Consider the following 18,967-nt stretch of genomic DNA (forward strand, 5'->3'; position numbering starts at 1 on the left):
TGGTATGATTAAATATATACATTAACATAGAGCCACTGTATTGTCCTCCAAAAGTATGTGGACACCCCTTCGAATGAGTGGATTCGGCTATTCCTGCCACACCCGTTGCTGACAGGTGTATAAAATGGAGCACACAGCCATATAATCACCATAGACAAACATTGGCAGTAGAATGGCCATACTGAGGAGCTCAGTGATTTTCAACATGGCACCATCATAGGGTGCCACCTTTCTAACAAATCAGTTCTGCAAATTTCTGCCCTGCTCTGCGAGAGCTGTCCCGGTCAACTGCTGTTATTGTGAAGTGGAAACGTCTAGGAGCAACAATGGCTCAGCCGCAGTGGGAAACCACACAAGCTCAAAGAACAGGACCACGTAGTATGCAAAAATTGTCTGTCCTCGGTTACAACACTAGAGTTCAAAACTGCCTCTGGAAGCAACGTTGGCACAATAACTGTTCGTTGGGAGATTCTTGAAATGGGTTTCCATGGCCGTGCAACCGCACAAGCATACCTGGAGTGGCATAAAGCTTGCCGCCATTGGACTTTGGAGCAGCGGAAACATCTTCTGGAGTGATGAATCACGCTTCACCATCAGTTCAAAGAATGCACTTTCCTGTTTCAGCATGACAAAGCGAGGTCCATACAGAAATGGTTTGTTGAGATCGGTGTGGAAGAACCTGACTTGCATGCAGAGCCCTGACCTCAACTCCATCTTACACCTTTGGGATGAATTGGAACGCCGACTTCAGGCCAGGCCTAATTGCCCAACATCAGTGCTCAACCTTACTAATGCTCGTGTGGCTGAATGGAAGAAAATCACCGCAGCAATGTTCCAACATCTAACCGAAAGCTTTCCCAGAAGAGTAGAGGTTGTTATGGGGGGAGGGGCAGCAACTCCATATTATTGCCCATGGTTTTGGAATGAGATGTTCGACGAGCAGGTGTCCACATACTTTTAGTCATGTTATCTTTTCTCATTGGAAAACATACATTAGCCACCTGGCTACAATTCACTTGTGTTTCCAGGAACAAATAACATATCAACTATGTTATTTTGTTCAACATGGTCAGACGTCACTTTCATGAAAAAGTGTTTGATTACGTGAACAAGATTAGGAGAAATAAAATTTCACACTATTGGACAATGCATCAAAACTTTTTCATGGATCAAAAGGTTTAATTTATTATCACCTGGTAAGACATTAGGTCTATTTACAAGAGTAAAAAAGTACTTATTCCACCTTTACGGTAGATAATCTTTATTCATTAATTTACATGAGCTATACAGTTCAAGATCCACGTAAAAATAGCAACAACTTTAAATATTCCTCAAAAGAACAATGACGCAATTAGGATAATGACTTTCAGTTTGTTTGTTTTGAATGGACAGAGGGCTTTGTTGGGACTTAATATCACATGTGAAACAGTTGAAAGGCTTTAGATCTCGTCAACGAAGGGCGTCTTGATGAGGTTTCCACTGGAAGCCATGGACTTCTTGCCTGAAACAAACTTATTTGCAGCCTGAGAGAACAAGGAAAACACATTACATTTAGTAGACATTCTTATCCACAGCGACTTATACATTTTTCATACTTTTTCTGTACTGGTCCCCCGTGGAAATCGAACCAAGAACCTTGGTGTTGCAAGCACCATGCTCTATCAACTGAGCCACACGGGACCATCTAAGCAGAAAAACTAACAAACAAGGAAACCACTCCTAATGCGCTGTACAAGTCGAGAGTGAGCTGCAGCAAAGACTAATATAGAAATACACTGCTCAAAAAAATAAAGGGAACACTTAAACAACACAATGTAACTCCAAGTAAATCACTTCTGTGAAATCAAACTGTCCACTTCGGAAGCAACACTGATTGACAATAAATTTCACATGCTGTTGTGCAAATGGAATAGACAACAGGTGGAAATTATAGGCATTTAGCAAGACACTCCCAATAAAAGAGTGGTTCTGCAGGTGGTGACCACAGACCACTTCTCAGTTCCTATCCTTCCTGGCTGATGTTTTGGTCACTTTTGAATGCTGGCGGTGCTTTCACTCTAGTGGTAGCATGAGACGGAGTCTACAACAAACACAAGTGGCTCAGGTAGTGCAGCTCATCCAGGATGGCACATCAATGCGAGCTGTGGCAAGAAGGTTTGCTGTGTCTGTCAGCATAGTGTCCAGAGCATGGAGGCGCTATCAGGAAACAGGCCAGTACATCAGGAGACGTGGAGGAGGCCGTAGGAGGGCAACAACCCAGCAGCAGGACCACTACCTCCGCCTTTGTGCAAGGAGGAGCACTGCCAGAGCCCTGCAAAATGACCTCCAGCAGGCCAAAAATGTGCATGTGTCTGCTCAAACGGTCAGAAACAGACTCCATGAGGGTGGTAGTATGAGGGCCCGACATCCACAGATGGGGGTTGTGCTTACAGCCCAACACAGTGCAGGACGTTTGGCATTTGCCAGAGAACACCAAGATTGGCAAATTCGCCACTGGCGCCCTGTGCTCTTCACAGATGAAAGCAGGTTCACACTGAGCACGTGACAGTCTGGAGACGCTGTGGAGAACGTTTTGCTGCCTGCAACATCCTCCAGCATGACCGGTTTGGCGGTGGGTCAGTCATGGTGTGGGGTGGCATTTCTTTGGGGGGCCGCACAGCCCTCCATGTGCTCGCCAGAGGTAGCCTGACTGCCATTAGGTACCGAGATGAGATCCTCAGACCCCTTGTGAGACCATATGCTGGTGCGGTTGGCCCTGGGTTCCTCCTAATGCAAGACAATACTAGACCTCATGTGGCTGGAGTGTGTCAGCAGTTCATGCAAGAGGAAGACATTGATGCTGTGGACTGGCCCGCCCATTCCCCAGACCTGAATCCAATTGAGCACATCTGGGACATCATGTCTCGCTCCATCCACCAACGCCACCTTGCACCACAGACTATCCAGGAGTTGGCGGATGCTTTAGTCCAGGTCTGGGAGGAGATCCCTCAGGAGACCATCCGCCACATCATCAGGAGCATGCCCAGGCATTGTAGGGAGGTCATACAGGCACGTGGAGGCCACACACACCACTGAGCCTCATTTTGACTTGTTTTAAGGACATTACATCAAAGTTGGATCAGCCTATAGTGTGGTTTTCCACTTTAATTTTGAGTGTGACTCCAAATCCAGACCTCCATGGGTTGATAAATTTGATTTCCATTGATAATTTGTGTGATTTTGTTGTCAGCACATTCAACTATGTAAAGAAAAAAGTATTTAATAAGAATATTTCATTCATTCAGATCTAGGATGTGTTATTTTAGCGTTCCCTTTATTTTTTTGAGCAGTGTATATGAACTTCCACTTGAATTTTCACTTAGTCTTCAATTGACATCAATACATGACTAAGTGAAAATTCAACTTCAGCGGAAGATAATATTCGCCCCAAAATGAATAAACTTACGTTGGCGACATCAGTTGCGGAGACGGAGTCGATCTTCTGTGCGATGGCCTCGGGGGAGTGGTAGACGCCTTCGGACAGAGCCTGTGAACCCATGGCGTCTAACAAACCCTCTGAGCTCTCCAACGACATCAGGTACTCAGCCTTCAGCTGGGTCCTACAAAAACAGATACACCTTAAGTCAACATCTTCAAAGTCCCTTCCATTGCAATACTTTTCTTGATTTTATCTACTCAAATTCTATATTCAAGTTTCTAAGTCTGTGTGTGTGTTAGCTTACTTGGCACGGGTCAGGTCAGCTTCTGAGACTCCTCCTGTAACAGCCTTCACCTGGCTAATAGCTGCCTTGATCACCTGGATAGGAGGACAGGGATAGGTAAATCAGTTAATCAATGGGAGGTCAAAGTTCATCTTCATTATGATCTTTCCTCATCCTAAATTAATGATTTTACATTCCATTCTATGTAAAAGCAACTCTCTCTCACAGGGTGCATAGGACTAATTAGTAACGGCTTCAAAAATCTGTTGTGAAGAGGAGCAATTAATCTTTATACAATGTACGTTATCAGTGCAAATGTAAGAGACATCATTCTCACATCACCAGCTGCTGCAGACTGGGAGATGGTGTAGACTCCAAACAGGCCAGAGTCAGAGTAGTTGGAATTGAAAGCAGAGGCCTAAAAGGAGGGGACACCAGAGGAGAATGACTGCATGACAGAAATCTATTCTGCACAAAACTCTTCTACCCAAAGACTCCTCCACATACTGCATTCCCCTCTTGTAGAATGCCCAGCTATAAAAACACAATCTGATCTGCTGATTATGTCACTCACGTCAAAGGGGTCTGCAGTAGCCTTAGCGACGCCCTGGAAGAGTTTGGAGGTGGGGTTGGAGCCTCTCTTGATGTGTGGCCCCGCCCCCAGGACATGCTGTAGTACAGAGAAGGCCATAGCCTCGTCTGTGCCCACCGCTGCCCCCTCAGACACCACCACAGAGTGCACCAGGCTGGACCCGTTCTGCACCCGCACCTCGCCTACAGAGAAAAAAAGAAAGGGAGAGAAGCAGGGAGAAACCTCATTAGAATTCAGGAAATTTCCCAGGAAAATTACATTTAATGGGGATCCAACCCTCTTCTTGCAGATAATGGCCATCTCAGCCCCTCTGGAATAAGGGTCTTACCACCGCGGTACTGAGCCTTTGTCCCAGGGGTACCCATCCCACTGCGGATGTTGAGGAACTGCTCTCCCACCTGCTTCAGAACATTGTGGTCCACACCTGAACAGACAGAATGTATATGAAAACACAATATCCTTTTTCAAAATGATCTTAACACACATGGCCATCAAGTCATTTGATTAAAAATATGTTTTATTAGAAATACACATTAAAAACTCACCAAGCCCAACCAGAGCCATTCTTGCACTTGTGAAATTGTTCTGGATAAAATTGTGCATCTGGAGAGAAACAGAGGGTTAATGAAAAATTCAACCGTAGTGCTGCACTTCCTGGAGAAGTACAACCCTGCATGTTCATCTGGAGAGGAAGATGAACACCCATAGCATTAGCCCAAAATAATTAATAGTGCTGTACAGTAGAACATGCTAGGACCAGGATGTTGAGTGTCTTACATGGTCAGAATCGACCTGGCTAACCATGTAGTCTGGGCAGTAGAGGGAGTTGGACAGGGCGTTCTTGTAAGCAGCTCCATGTAGACCCTCAATCACACCTGAGGAACAGATCCACAATATGCGTCAGCTGCAGTGTGATGGTGAAAATTTGCAATCTTTTAACATGTAACATTATACTATTATCCAGAGATATTAAACAGAAAGCACATTCAAATAATCAAACTGAAACAATCAGTGTGTGTGTTCTCACCCATCTGGGGGGTCTGCGCGGCTAGGGCCTTGTCCATCTTGACCCTGGGGGTGAGGTCCGACACCTCCCACGGCCTGAACTCTGGGGCTGTGGTCACATTGATCAGATACTCCATCACCGTGTCACTGCATTAGACAACACAGAAATTACAATGATAACAATTTATTTGGTATTTTATATTGTGATACTGGTATTGTCACAGCCCTACTATGCGTACACAAACATAGATCTGAATATGGTGAATAAATTGCTGTCATTCTTTGTGTACGCATAGTAGGGCTGTGACAATATCAGTATCGGAATATAAAAGAACAAAAACACTTTTTGGTCTTTAAAAAAAAACTGCTGTATGTAAAATAGTGTGTGATATAGCTGGGAAAATAAATAAATATGACTCTGGATGACAACAATGATATTTGTTCCCAACATTAGATGTTTTAATAAAGAAGTTAAATCCACTTTGTGTTTTGTTTCCCTGCCACGACACTAGGGAGTATCATGATACTGGTATAGTCTCGAGGTCGACCGATTCATCGGAATGGTCGATTAATTAGGGCCGATTTCAAGTTTTCATAACAATCGGAAATCTGTATTTTTGGGCGCCGATTTTTTAAATACCTTTATTTAACTATGCAAGTCAGTTAAGAACACATTCTTATTTTCAATGATGGCCTAGGAACGGTGGGTTAACTGCCTTGTTCAGGGGCAGAACGACATATTTTCACCTTTTCAGCTCGGGGGGATCCAATCTTGCAACCTTACAGTTAACTCGTCCAACGCAATAAAGACCTGCCTCTCTCTGGTTGCACTCTACAAGGAGGCTGCCTGTTACACAAATGCAGTAAACCAAGGTAAGTTGCTAGCTGGCATTAAAATTTTCTTATAAAAACAATGAATCACTAGTTAACTACACATGATTGATGATATTACTAGATATTATCTAGCATGTCCTGCATTGCATATAATCTGACTGAGCATACAAGCATACAAGTATCTAAGTATCTGACTGAGCGGTGGTAGGCAGAAGCAGGCATGTAAACATTCATTCAAACAGCACTTTTGTGTGTTTTGCCAGCAGCTCTTCGTTGTGCGTCAAGCATTGCGCTGTTTATGACTTCAAGCCTATCAACTCCCGAGATGAGGATGGTGTAACCGAAGTGAAATGGCTAGCTAGTTAGCGCACGCTAATAGTGTTTCAAACATCACTCGCTCTGAGCCTTCTAGTAGTTATTCCCCTTGCTCTGCATGGGTAACGCTGCTTCGATGGTGGCTGTTGTCGTTGTGTTGCTGGTTTGAGCCCAGGGAGGAGCGAGGAGAGGGACGGAAGCTATACTGTTACACTGGCAATACTAAAGTGCCTATAAGAACATCCAATAGTCAAAGGTTCATGAAATACAAATGGTATAGAGGGAAATAGTCCTATAATAACTACAACCTAAAACTTCTTACCTGGGAATATTGAAGAATCATGTTAAAAGAAACCACCAGCTTTCATATGTGCTCATGTTCTGAGCAAGGAACTGAAACATTAGCTTTCTTACATAGCACATATTGCACTTTTACTTTCTTCTCCAACACTTTGTTTTTGCATTATTTAAACCAAATTGAACATGTTTCCTTATTTACTTGAGGCTAAATTGATTTTATTTATGTATTATATTAAGTTAAAATAAGTGTTCATTCAGTATTGTTGTAATTGTCATTATTACAAAAAAAAAATAAAAAAAAAATGGCCGATTATTCGGCATCAGCCTTTTTGGTCCTCCAATAAATTGGTATCGGTATTGAAAAATCATAATCAGTCGACCTCTAGTATGGTCCCAGCCATAATACCGAGGTACGCTTTAAGCAAGCATCACTTACATGTGGTCTCTGAGACAGTCAACCGAGTAGATCATGTTCTCTCTGGATGACGTCACGCTGCATAGAAAACACACAAAGTTAAACACCATGTCATCCATGGCAGTGGTACAGTCAGTCAGAAAATATGTTAAGTATCCCAAACAATAGAAAACAAAGATATGTCTAGTTGTCTTTTGGCTCATGAGGATGTAAACACTCATTCACAGGCTCTGAAGACTACTGACCCTAGACTGCCTCCCACTGCCTCCACACCACGACAGATCCTGAAGGCTGAAGCACCTTTGGTAGTCTAGAAAAGAGAAACAGAGATTGGGATTAACCACATCACCAGTTCCTACACAGTATTGAGTACATTGAAGCTCCTGTCTACATCATGTTGATGAACCAGAACCAGGCGTACCAGGTTGGCAGCCAGACGGAGCAGGTGGGTAACTCCCTGGTTTTCTGGGGACTCATAGCGACAGCCAGCCTTCACAAACACACCGATCCTGGAACCTGGGGAGTAGTTGTCCAACGAGGCTATCATCAGACCGCTGGGCAGTTTGGTCACCTGCAAGAGAAATATCAGTTAGCATCACACCTTGGTGTTTTATGCATTTAAGATGTCAGACAATGTTAACAAAGCAGTGTAGTATAACATATTTTAGCTCCAACTTCTGTTATAGCATGTCCACATACAAGGCAACAAATGGTTGGGAAGCAAAGCATCAAATCCCAAACACCTTTTTACCTAGTTTTACTTCAACTATTAAAAATGTAATCAGCATGAAATTTGACTGAGAGTTTGTAACACTAGAGATATTCTACGTGGAATAATATCTCAAAAGGAACAAAGGTCTATGTAAAACACACAGGAGATAGAGCTGGGCAGAGGACACAATCTCCACCCCTAAAATCACCACATACATGGACATCCTGGTATGAATGGGCAGCCCCTGTGGAGACCCTGATACCCAACAGAGGCTGAGTCAAGGGCTGCTCTGTTCGGGTGGCTGCATAGAAGCGTCTCTGTGAGGAGAGAGACATGTCAACACCCACTGACCTGCACCTCCCGCGGCTGAAACTTTACGTGCTCCGCGGAGACATCCAGTTTACGGGCCACCTGGGCTGCGTAAAGCCTTGTCTGTAATGCAGAAAAGATACAAGGTGACTTCATATCCTACTAGGGTGTTATGGTGGGTCTGGACTCTGGATAGAGAGAACCTATGAGATTATTAAGAATCATAGACAGAGAACGATGGTTGAATGCTGGCTGGACAGACGTGGATGGACCTTATGGGGGGCACACCTGCATAATAATATTCAAATGTTGTAATGTTGAATAAGAAGGCACATTCCATAGGTTCTGTTTCCATTCAAAGGTGCAGCCCTGCCACTCATTTGTTTTGGTTTTGGAGGACTGAGGAGGGTCATGGCAAGCACTAAATCAAAGAATAGAATTATGCACCATGTTGGAGCAGGATGAAGCTTGAGCAAGGATAAACTTGGCTGTAAGGTTGTAACGTTATGTCCTGATGAATTAACCCAAGACAGTGCGTGCCAGCTATTTGCAAGGTCGAGGGCACATGACCATCGTCTATGAACTACATTTGACTTTAGATAGAGAATCAAAAGGCTTGTCGACACATCCAACATTTACATTTACATTTAAGTCATTTAGCAGACGCTCTTATCCAGAGCGACTTACAAATTGGTGAATTCACCTTCTGACATCCAGTGGAACAGCCACTTTACAATAGTGCATCTGAGGTTTTGATTGGTCAGACCGATAGACGAATTTGACAACACTTTGACAGCGGGGATAGAGTAGATGTCTTCTTCTTCTAATATAGAACCACAACTTTTAACCCACTGCCAAACGTTGAGGTTGGGTTCATCCAACATCAGCAGGCCATGTATCTAACGGGTCGTGCTAATGTTAGCTGGCGACCGCGCAAGCATGCTAGCTAGTGCCATCATTACACAGCTTGTAGAGCAGGCACCTTTCTCGCCAAACAATCTCTCCGTCTCCTGAATAGTCAACTATTCAGATTTATGACAATGTTAAAGGAGTTCTTACCGACAGCTTACTTATTCCCCGAATCCCCTTCATCCTTCAGCCAGGACGATTAAATATGGCTGGCCTAGGAAGTCCTACCCAGAGTTCCCAGCGCGCCACATTTTTCCTCGATTTTTTTTTGTGCACTAACAAATGCTGTTGATGCACGTCACCACCTACCGTCCAAGGAGACACCGTTTAAAATATACGAAACAACTTTTTATCTGTTCTGCAGGGTTCTACTTTTTTTCCACATTTCGTGAAAATGCACACCATGCAAATTTAATTACATTGAAAACAACTTTGACTACTGGCTGCGGAAACAAAACCAAAGCAAAAAGAAGAACATGGGCGGGATAATTTGGGCTCAAACAACGCACTTCCTGCCCAGTTCAGCGAGCAGAGCTCTCGTATACGAATGCGTTCCACACTCACACACGTGATGTTACCACTTGGCTATTATTGTTACAAAGTAGTTGCATGTAGAAGTTCCTCGAGCTTTTGAGAACACAAACGGTCGTATCAACAGAAATAATTATTTTTGGATTTACCGAAACCTCAATCGCAGGCGATATAGTCCTCTGTGAAGCGTTCGCCGAGAGGACAAATATCCAGAAATAAACACAAGCAATCATGGTGAGTGTTTGAATAAACTGCTTCGGTTAGATTTGCTAGCTAACTAACGGTAGCTGGATATCGCTAGTATCGAAGCTAGTTAATTGATAAGGATAGCGTTGTTTCGTTCTCTGCCAGTCAGTTTCCACATCTAACTGTTTTGTGTTTCTTTTCAGACTGAAGCTGAAGTGAATCCCAAGGCCTACCCCCTGGCCGACGCCACACTGTCCAAAACCATCCTGGACCTCGTTCAGCAAGCCTCCAACTACAAACAGTTGAGGAAAGGGGCCAATGAGGGTAAGGGAATATGAAACAATGAGGAATAGCAAATTGGTAATATATCGATAATAAATGTACCCTATCCTTTCTGCGAGAAGCATTACACTAGCGTCCAAGACATCTGGCTACATGGTACAGGCACGCTGGTCTCAGACTAGACGGAACACATTATACGAAAATATGTATACGTTACGTTTTAGTATGGTTATGTAAGACCCGTTACTTAACTTGTTGATGCTCTGGGGGCGCTATTTCATTTTTGGATGAAAAACGTTCCCGTTTTAAACAAGATATTTTGTCACAAAAAGATGCTCGACTATGCATATAATTGATAGCTTTCGAAAGAAAACACTCTGACGTGTCCAGAACTACCAAGATATTTTCTGTGCGTGCCCTAGAACGTGAGCTTCAGGCAAAACCAAGATGAGACGGCATCCAGGAAATGAGCAGGATTTTTGAGGCTCTGTTTTCCATTGTCTCCTTATATGGCTGTGAATGCGAGAGGAATGAGCCTGCCCTTTCTGTCGTTTCCCCAAGGTGTCTGCAGCATTGTGACGTATTTGTAGGCAGATCATTGGAAGATTGACCATAAGAGACCACATTTACCAGGTGTCCGTCCGGTGTCCTGCGCCGAAATTGGTGCGCAAAAGACAGCTGCCAGTATTTTTCCATGGGATACAGAGAGGAAAGCAAGCTTCCACGAACTGCATATCAATGAAGAGATATGTGAAAAAACACCTTGAGGATTGATTCCAAACAACGTTTGCCATGTTTCGGTTGATATTATGTAGTTAATCCGGAAAAAGTTTTACGTTGTAGGTGACTGAATTTTCGGTTCGTTTCGGTAGCCAGATGCAATGTAGAAAACGGAACGATTTCTCCTACACACAGACGCTTTCAGGAAAAACTGCGCATTTGGTATGTAACTGAGAGTCTCCTCATTGAAAACATCAGAAGCTCTTCAAAGGTAAATGATTTTATTTATTTGGTTATCTGGTTTTTGTGAAAAAGTTGCGTGCTAAATGCTACTCAAAATGATATGCTAGCTTTGCATACTCTTACACAAATTAGTCAATTTCTATGGTTCAAAAGCATATTTTGAAAATCTGAGATGACAGTGTTGTTAAGAAAAGGCTAAGCTTGAGAGCAGACGCATTATTTTCATTTTATTTGCGATTTTCAGAAATCGTTAACGTTGCGTTATGCTAATGAGCCTGGGGCTTTAGTCACGATCCCGGATCCGGGATGAAGGCAACCTCTTATGGATAGGGGAGACGCTAGCGTCTGAAGTGGCCAATAGCATCGGGAAATGCATAGCGCCAAATTCAAATAAAACTCAAACTTTAATTAAATCACACATGCAGGGTACTCAATTAAAGCTACACTCGTTGTGAATCCAGCCAACATGTCAGATTCTAAAAATGCTTTTCGGCGAAAGCATGAGAAGCTATTATCTGATAGCATGCACCTCCCCTGAACCACCTGAACGAGTTGTAAAACAAAAGAATTAGCGTAGCCGGCGTTACACAAAACGCTGAAATAAAATATAAAACATGCATTACCTTTGACAAGCTTCTTTGTTGGCACTCCAATTTGTCCCATAAACATCACAATTGGTCCTTTTTTTTTGATGAATTGCGTCCATGTATACCCAAAATGTCCATTTATAAAGAAGGTTTGATCTGGAAAAAAACAGCTTTCCAAAACACAACGTCACTACAAAACATTTCAAAAGTTGCCTATAAACTTTGCCAAAATATTTCAAACTACTTTTGTAATACAACTTTAGGTATTTTTAAATGTTAATAATTAATCAAATTGTAGACAGGGCAATCTGTATTTGATAAAGTAAACAAAACATGTACCATTTTCCCTCTTGCGTAACTATGAACAGTGTAACGTTGTTCCAGGATGTTCCTCTTCTTCATTTCACCAATGATTATCTTCAACCCCTATCAAATTTCCCTTGGCAAAGACAACTGGGGGAGAGGTCAGGAAAAAAATAAGAATATTTCTGAACAGTTTATTCCTCTGGGTTTTGCCTGCTACATAAGTTCTGTTAGTCACAGACATGATTGAACCAGTTTTAGAAACTTCAGTGTTTTCTATCCACACCTACTAATCATATGCATATAATATAATATATTCCTGGCATGAGTAGCAGGAAGTTGAAATTGTGCACGCTATTTATCCAAAAGTTGAAATGCTGCCCCCTATCCTTTAAGAGGCAACATTTGAAAGGGGGTGGATGGGTGGGCACAACGTGAAAGTCCATCTTGTTTTACCTTACGTTATTTGGATTTTTACATTGTTATTGATTACTGCATTGTTGGGTTTAGAACTTGCATGAAAGGCATGCCACTGTACTTGTACATGTGACATTTGAAACAACCCAAAGGTTGTGCGTTTGAATTGCATCGCTGACAACTTTAGGTATTTAGTAACTACTTTGTAGCTGCTTGGCAACTACTTACTACCATGTTAGACCTTTGCAACTACTTAGCTTGATGGCTACCCCAAACCCAGCCCTTGATCATGACTCTAGGGGCGTTTTGTTAATAGCCATGATGCTCAGGTCTGAACATTAACACGCATCGCTTGTGGGATGGTTTTGGAAGCATAAGGACCGTATCTTTCATATTGGCTGAAAATGATAACATTTTCCCAAGATGGCAAAGCAGACGTCCTCGTCTTGTCTTGTCCCGTGTGTGTGTGTGTGTGTGTGTGTGTGTGTGTGTGTGTGTGTGTGTGTGTGTGTGTGTGTGTGTGTGTATGTGTATATATATATATATATATCTCTTTTCTTCGGATATCTTTTTTTAGATATTTTTTTTTTTTTTCAAAAAAGTCTCAACTTCAAAACACTCCTGCAACCCACCTCACCAATTTAAAAAAACAAACAAGTATTATTCACCTCAAATCTGAAATCCACAGTAGAAGTTGGCTAGTTTACTGGCTAACCTTAGTATTCAGCTAACCACTGTTCGTGGTCATTAGCTATCCTTTAGCTCAAAAAGCTATCGCCAGTTTTGTACAACGCGACTCAAACCAGAGCATACCGGACCTATTTTCTCTCCATATCCCCGGATTTCTACTGCAAGCTCTGGACATGTACACCTGGAGCTTGCAGGTCCCCTCTACCACACGGAACCCCACTAATCTACCGACAGAAACGCACAAGGTGGCTAAAAACAGACCTCCATCCTCTGCCAGCTTGCTACCGATGGCCCGGTTAGCTGTCTGAATCGCCGTGACCCCAACCAACCTCACTACTCACTGGACCCTTATGATCACTCGGCTATGCATGCCTCTCCTTAATGTCAATATGCCTTATCCATTGCTGTTCTGGTTAGTGTTTATTGGCTTATTTCACTGTAGAGCCTCTAGCCCTGCTCATTATACCATATCCAACCTTTCAGTTCCACCACCCACACATTTGATGACATCATCTGGTTTCAATGATGTTTCCAGAGACAATATCTCTCTCATCATCACTCAATGCCTAGGTTTACCTCCACTGTATTTACATCATACCATACCTTTGTCTGTACATTATACCTTGAAGCTATTTTATCGCCCCCAGAAACCTCCTTTTACTCTCTGTTCCGGACATCCTTGTCGACCAATTCTCATAGCTTTTAGCTGTACCCTTATCCTACTCCTCTGGTGATGTAGAGGTGAATCCAGGCCCTGCAGTGCCTAACTCCACTATTCCCCAAGCGCTCTCTTTTAATGACTTCTGTAACTGTAATAGCCTTGGCTTCATGCATGTTAACATTAGAAGCCTCCTCCCTAAGTTTATTTTATTCACTGCTTTAGCACACTGCCAACCCGGATGTCCTAGCTGCGTCTGAATCCTGGCTTAGGAAGACCACCAAAAACTCTGAAATCTCCATCCCTAACTACAACATTTTCAGACAAGATAGAATGGCCAAAGGGGGCGGTGTTAGCCTGCAGAGTTCTGTCCTACTATCCAGGTCTGTACCCAAACAATTTGAACTTCTACTTTTAAAAATCCACCTCTCTAAAAACAAGTCTCTCACCATTGCCGCCTGCTATAGACCACCCTCTGCCCCCAGCTGTGCTCTGGACACCATATGTGAACTGATTGCCCCCCATCCATCTTCAGAGCTCGTGCTGCTAGTTGACCTAAACTGGAACATGCTAAACACCCCAGCCATCCTTCAATCTAAGCTTGATGCCCTCAAGTAAAACCAAATGCATGCTCTAAGACCGATCGCTGCCTGCACCTGCCCGCCCAGCATCACTACTCTGGACGGTTCTGACTTAGAATATGTGGACAACTACAAATACCTAGGTGTCTGTTAGACTGTTAACGCTCATTCTGGACTCACATCTCCAATCCAAAGTTAAATCTAGAATTGGCTTCCTATTTTGCAACAAAGCATCCTTCACTCATGCTGCCAAACATACCCTTGTAAAACTGACCATCCTACCGATCCTCGACTTCGGCGATGACATTTACAAAATAGCCTCCAATACCCTACTCAATAAATTGGATGCAGTGCCATCCGTTTTGTCACCAAAGCCCCACATACTACCCACCACTGTGACCTGTACGCTCTCTTTGGCTGGCCCTCGCTTCATACTCGTCGCCAAACCCACTGGCTCCAGGTCATCTACAAGACCCAGCTAGGTAAAGTCCCCCCTTATCTCAGCTCGCTGGTCACCATAGCAGCACCCACCTGTAGCACGCACTCCAGCAGGTATATCTCTCTGGTCACCCGCAAAACCAATTCTTCCTTTGGCCGCCTCTCCTTCCAGTTCTCTGCTGCCAATGACTGGAACGAACCACAAAAACCTCTGAAACTGGAAACACTCATCTCCCTCACTAGCTTTAAGCACCAGCTGTCAGAGCAGCTCACAGATTACTGCACCTGTACATAGCCCATCTATAATTTAGCCCAAACAACTACCCCTCCCCCTACTGTATTTATTTATTTTGTTCCTTTGCACCCCATTATTCCCCTCTCTACCTTGCACATTCTTCCACTGCAAATGTACCATTCCAGTGTTTTACTTGCTGTATTGTATTTACTTCGCCACCATGGCCTTTTTCTTTTTTGCCTTTACCTCCCTTATCTCACCTCATTTTCTCACATTGTATATAGACTTATTTTTCTGTATGCTTGTTTGTTCTACTCCATGTGTAACTCTGTTGTTGTATGTGTCAAACTGCTTTGCTTTCTTGGCCAGGTCGCAATTGTAAATGAGAACTTGTTCTCAACTTGCCTACCTGGTTAAATAATGGTAAAATAAATTAATGCACACCTTTTTATAGGGTTAGAGTTCCCACTCTGCCATATTTCAATTGTATTTATTTTATTTAACCTTTTAATTAGGCAAGTTAGTTAAGAACAAATTCTTATTTAAATTGACGGCCTAGGAACAGTGGTTTAACTGCCTTGTTCAGCTCGGGGATTCGATCGAGCAACATTTTGGTTACTGGCCCAATGCTCTAACCACTAGGCTACCTGCCGCCACTAGGCTATGTTGCAGCACTTGTTTACGGAAAACAGACAGCACCTAGTCGCTTAGCTATCTGTGTCTCCAAACACCAGTGTAAATGGAAGATGGACAACACAAACATGTTGTCGCTGAAAAATACTGTCGGCTACAACTGTTAAAACAGTGTACAGTAATTATGTATTTAGCATTTGTGAAATTATTTTGGTGTGATATGAAAGAGGGATGTATATTTCTAGAACCGTACAGTAAGTGAGAACAGATTAATGTTTAGATGGAGTATTTGGCTGTTTTGGCTCCCAGAGCCAATTCGCCCTTTAAACTGAAAATGTAAGATCCTTGGACGAAAAGCTTCCGCATGCTACGGTTCGGCTGGCACCGAGGCCAACTCTGGTAGGTGAACCGAACGAGTGTGCTTGCATTTATTCAACTTTCGCTTAAACTGAGTGACAACGGTACTGTTTGTCCATCTTGAGATGTCTTAGCCAGTATACACTTCCTCAAAATGGAATTAATCGAACTAAAATCTTTCAATCATTTTGATTTTTTTTTCCAGAGATCTTGGTCATGTAATTTAGTATCACACTAAGGTGTTTGGTGCAGTATTTCTCAAGCTCGACTTGTTTATATGCAAATTTTATATCGCTAAATAACAGCACTTCATTGACGAATCCCTACTGTTGACCAGTCACCGACGGCTGGGTATAGAATTCCAAACGGCTTGCTGGAAGCCTAAAGAAACATACAAATGTTACGAAATATTGTCATATGCACAAACTCTTTTGAACTGTTTCAGATGGGAAGGCCTTAAGGATTACCGTGCTCTCCTTTAGTCCAATACTGGGTTAACTCCTAGCCTTAACCATAACATTTACCCTTAGCCTGGCTAATGTTAGCCACAACTAATTGGAATTTGTAACATGCATTGCAAATTCTTAATATATCGTATGAAATGGATGGACATCCACAAATTAATACATACGATACCATTGTAACATATCAAACTAATTTAAGTGTCCCATATTTGTTTACTATGTTACCCCTGAATGGAGGTTGTGTGCTTGGTCTCAGACCACTGATTTAGATGTTTCAAATCCTGCTCCGATTACGACCGTAATCACTACACGTTATCTATGGGGGTCTCATTCTGCACTATTAATCTATCAAAGACATGTCATTAATCCTTGAATCTTGTCTACCCTCTTCCAGCCACCAAGACATTGAACCGTGGTATCTCCGAGTTCATTGTGATGGCTGCTGATGCTGAGCCGCTGGAGATCATCCTCCACCTGCCACTGCTCTGCGAGGACAAGAATGTCCCCTACGTGTTTGTGCGATCCAAGCAGGCCCTGGGGCGCGCCTGTGGGGTCTCCCGCCCGGTCATCGCCACCTCGGTCACCATCAAGGAGGGTTCTCAGCTGAAGCCCCAGATCCAGTCTACCCAGATGGCCATTGAGAGACTGCTGGTCTGATCTGGTTACTTATCTGCTCTGTTTGTATTGGATAGTCTGAGAGACGGATTATGTTTTGTCTTTGGAAGAGACATTTTGTGTACATGTATCAATTTCACTTTTGTCAGGGACATTCAAATAAAGTCATTAATTCTTTTGTGATAAAACAAACATGAGTTTCTTCCATTGTCAGACCAGTGCAGTATAACAGTGTATGCAAGAGAATGGTTGAGAACCTGAGATGGAGGATTTTATGTTTTTAGGGGGTCCTCAAACTGTCTTGACAGCATTTAAATGTGCCCATTGAAGTCCTGTTGAGCGTTTTAACGCAGCCTCAAAGCAGGAATCAGTTTACAATGAGACTATCACTGACGTGAGAATCCAAAAGATAAATGTAAACAGTCTGCACCCTTGTTGAGCAAATGTTTTGGCCACCGTGGCTGAGCCACTCATTATACAGCACGGAGGTTTAAGAATTGTTACGTTGCTTTGAAACAGCATGGGAAGTCTTCCAAATAGGACAGCGCAGAAGTGATCCAGCCCGTTTTGTAGTAAGGTCCTGTTAAAAATAACATTCCTGTTCCAGCCGCAGTGTGCATGCAAACACTTACTTGCTATGTAAACTTTGTTCTAACGTTGGGATGTTTGTTGGGTGGGTTAGAGACCCACTGGTATTGAAGCCATGTACCTACCTCCAGACATAATGGGTTCTGGATCATGAGACAATATGGAAGGCCAGAGGGATCACATTGGATGTGTGTGGAGCAGGAGGAAAGAGTTCTACCCAGTCCGCCCAAGGTCCTGTTACACTGTCGGTTAGTGAAGGGGGGCAGATGTCAGTCTCTGACAGGCCAGTGAACCAGTGGGTAAAGGCAGGTGAGACTCCTGACTGAAAACAGTACTATGCCATGACTTCAGATATCAATGTGTGAAAATAAAGCGCAACATGTCAAGTGTTGATTTCATGAGCTGAACTAAAGGATCCCAGAAAATAGACAACCATAATGTCAAACCAAAAACAGGTTTTTATAAATATTTGCTAATTAAAAAAAATTAAACATTGAAATATGTATTCAGACCATTTACTCAGTACTTTGCAGCACCTTTGGCAGTGATTACAGCCTCATTTTGGGTAATTTTATTTAACAAGGCAAGTCAAATTCTTACTACAATGACAGCTTCCCAAAAGGCAAAAAAGCCTTCTGCGGCAACGGGGGATTAAAAATAGGACAACACTGCAGCGCTACGAACATTACTGGGCACAGACAACAGCACAAAGGGCCAGGTAGAGACAATGACACTACAAGTTTGGCACACCTGTATTTGGGGAGTTTCTGCCATTATTCTCTGCCAGTTTGGATGGAGAGTGTCGCTGCACAGCATTTTCAGAGCTCTCCAAGTCCAGGCTCGGGCTGGGCCACTCAACATTGAGACTTGTCATGAAGCCATTCCTGCATCGTCTTGGCTGTGTGCTTAGGGTCATTGTCCTGTTGGAAAGTGAACCTTCGCTCCAGTCTGAGGTCCTGAGTGCCCTGGAGCAGGTTATCAAGGATCTCTGTACATCTTTCCCTCGATCCTGACAAGTCTCCCAGTCCCTGCTGCTGAAAAACATCCCAACAGCATAATGCTGCCACCACCATGCCTCACCGTACAGATCGTGCCAGGTTTCCTGTGACGCTTGGCATTCAGGCCAAGGAGTTCAATATTGGTTTCATCAGACAAGAGAATCCTTTCTCTCGTGGTCTGAGAGTCCTTTAGGCTAACTCCAAGCGGGCTGTCATGTACCTTTTACTGAGGAGTGGCTTCCATCTTGCCACTCTACAATAAAGGCCTGATTGCAGCAATCCACCAGAGATGGTTGTCATTTTGTAAGATTCTCCCATCACCACAGAGGAACTTTGTGGCCATCGGGTT

General features: G+C 43.2%; 2 protein-coding genes across 2 annotated transcripts; one reads left to right on the top strand and one right to left on the bottom strand.

The window, feature by feature from the left end:
* Positions 1 to 1,151: 1,151 nt before the first annotated feature.
* Positions 1,152 to 9,386, bottom strand: LOC135511946 (cytochrome b-c1 complex subunit 2, mitochondrial-like). The gene is made up of 14 exons (XM_064933482.1): positions 9,243 to 9,386; positions 8,226 to 8,306; positions 7,584 to 7,733; positions 7,408 to 7,472; positions 7,184 to 7,240; positions 5,321 to 5,445; positions 5,071 to 5,168; positions 4,839 to 4,896; positions 4,622 to 4,717; positions 4,276 to 4,475; positions 4,039 to 4,119; positions 3,723 to 3,796; positions 3,446 to 3,599; positions 1,152 to 1,523 (listed from the first exon to the last, which is right to left on the bottom strand). The coding sequence occupies exons 1-14, from the start codon at positions 9,273 to 9,275 to the stop codon at positions 1,440 to 1,442; spliced, it is 1,356 nt and encodes a 451-aa protein (XP_064789554.1). The 5' UTR covers positions 9,276 to 9,386; the 3' UTR covers positions 1,152 to 1,439.
* A 228-nt stretch (positions 9,387 to 9,614) lies between these two features.
* LOC135511955 (NHP2-like protein 1) lies at positions 9,615 to 18,119 on the top strand. Its single transcript, XM_064933492.1, has 3 exons — positions 9,615 to 9,857; positions 10,013 to 10,133; positions 16,812 to 18,119. The coding sequence occupies exons 1-3, from the start codon at positions 9,855 to 9,857 to the stop codon at positions 17,072 to 17,074; spliced, it is 387 nt and encodes a 128-aa protein (XP_064789564.1). The 5' UTR covers positions 9,615 to 9,854; the 3' UTR covers positions 17,075 to 18,119.
* The last annotated feature ends 848 nt before the right edge of the window (positions 18,120 to 18,967 follow it).

Source organism: Oncorhynchus masou, chromosome 24 (assembly GCF_036934945.1).
Source record: "Oncorhynchus masou masou isolate Uvic2021 chromosome 24, UVic_Omas_1.1, whole genome shotgun sequence".
Lineage (NCBI taxonomy): Eukaryota > Metazoa > Chordata > Actinopteri > Salmoniformes > Salmonidae > Oncorhynchus > Oncorhynchus masou.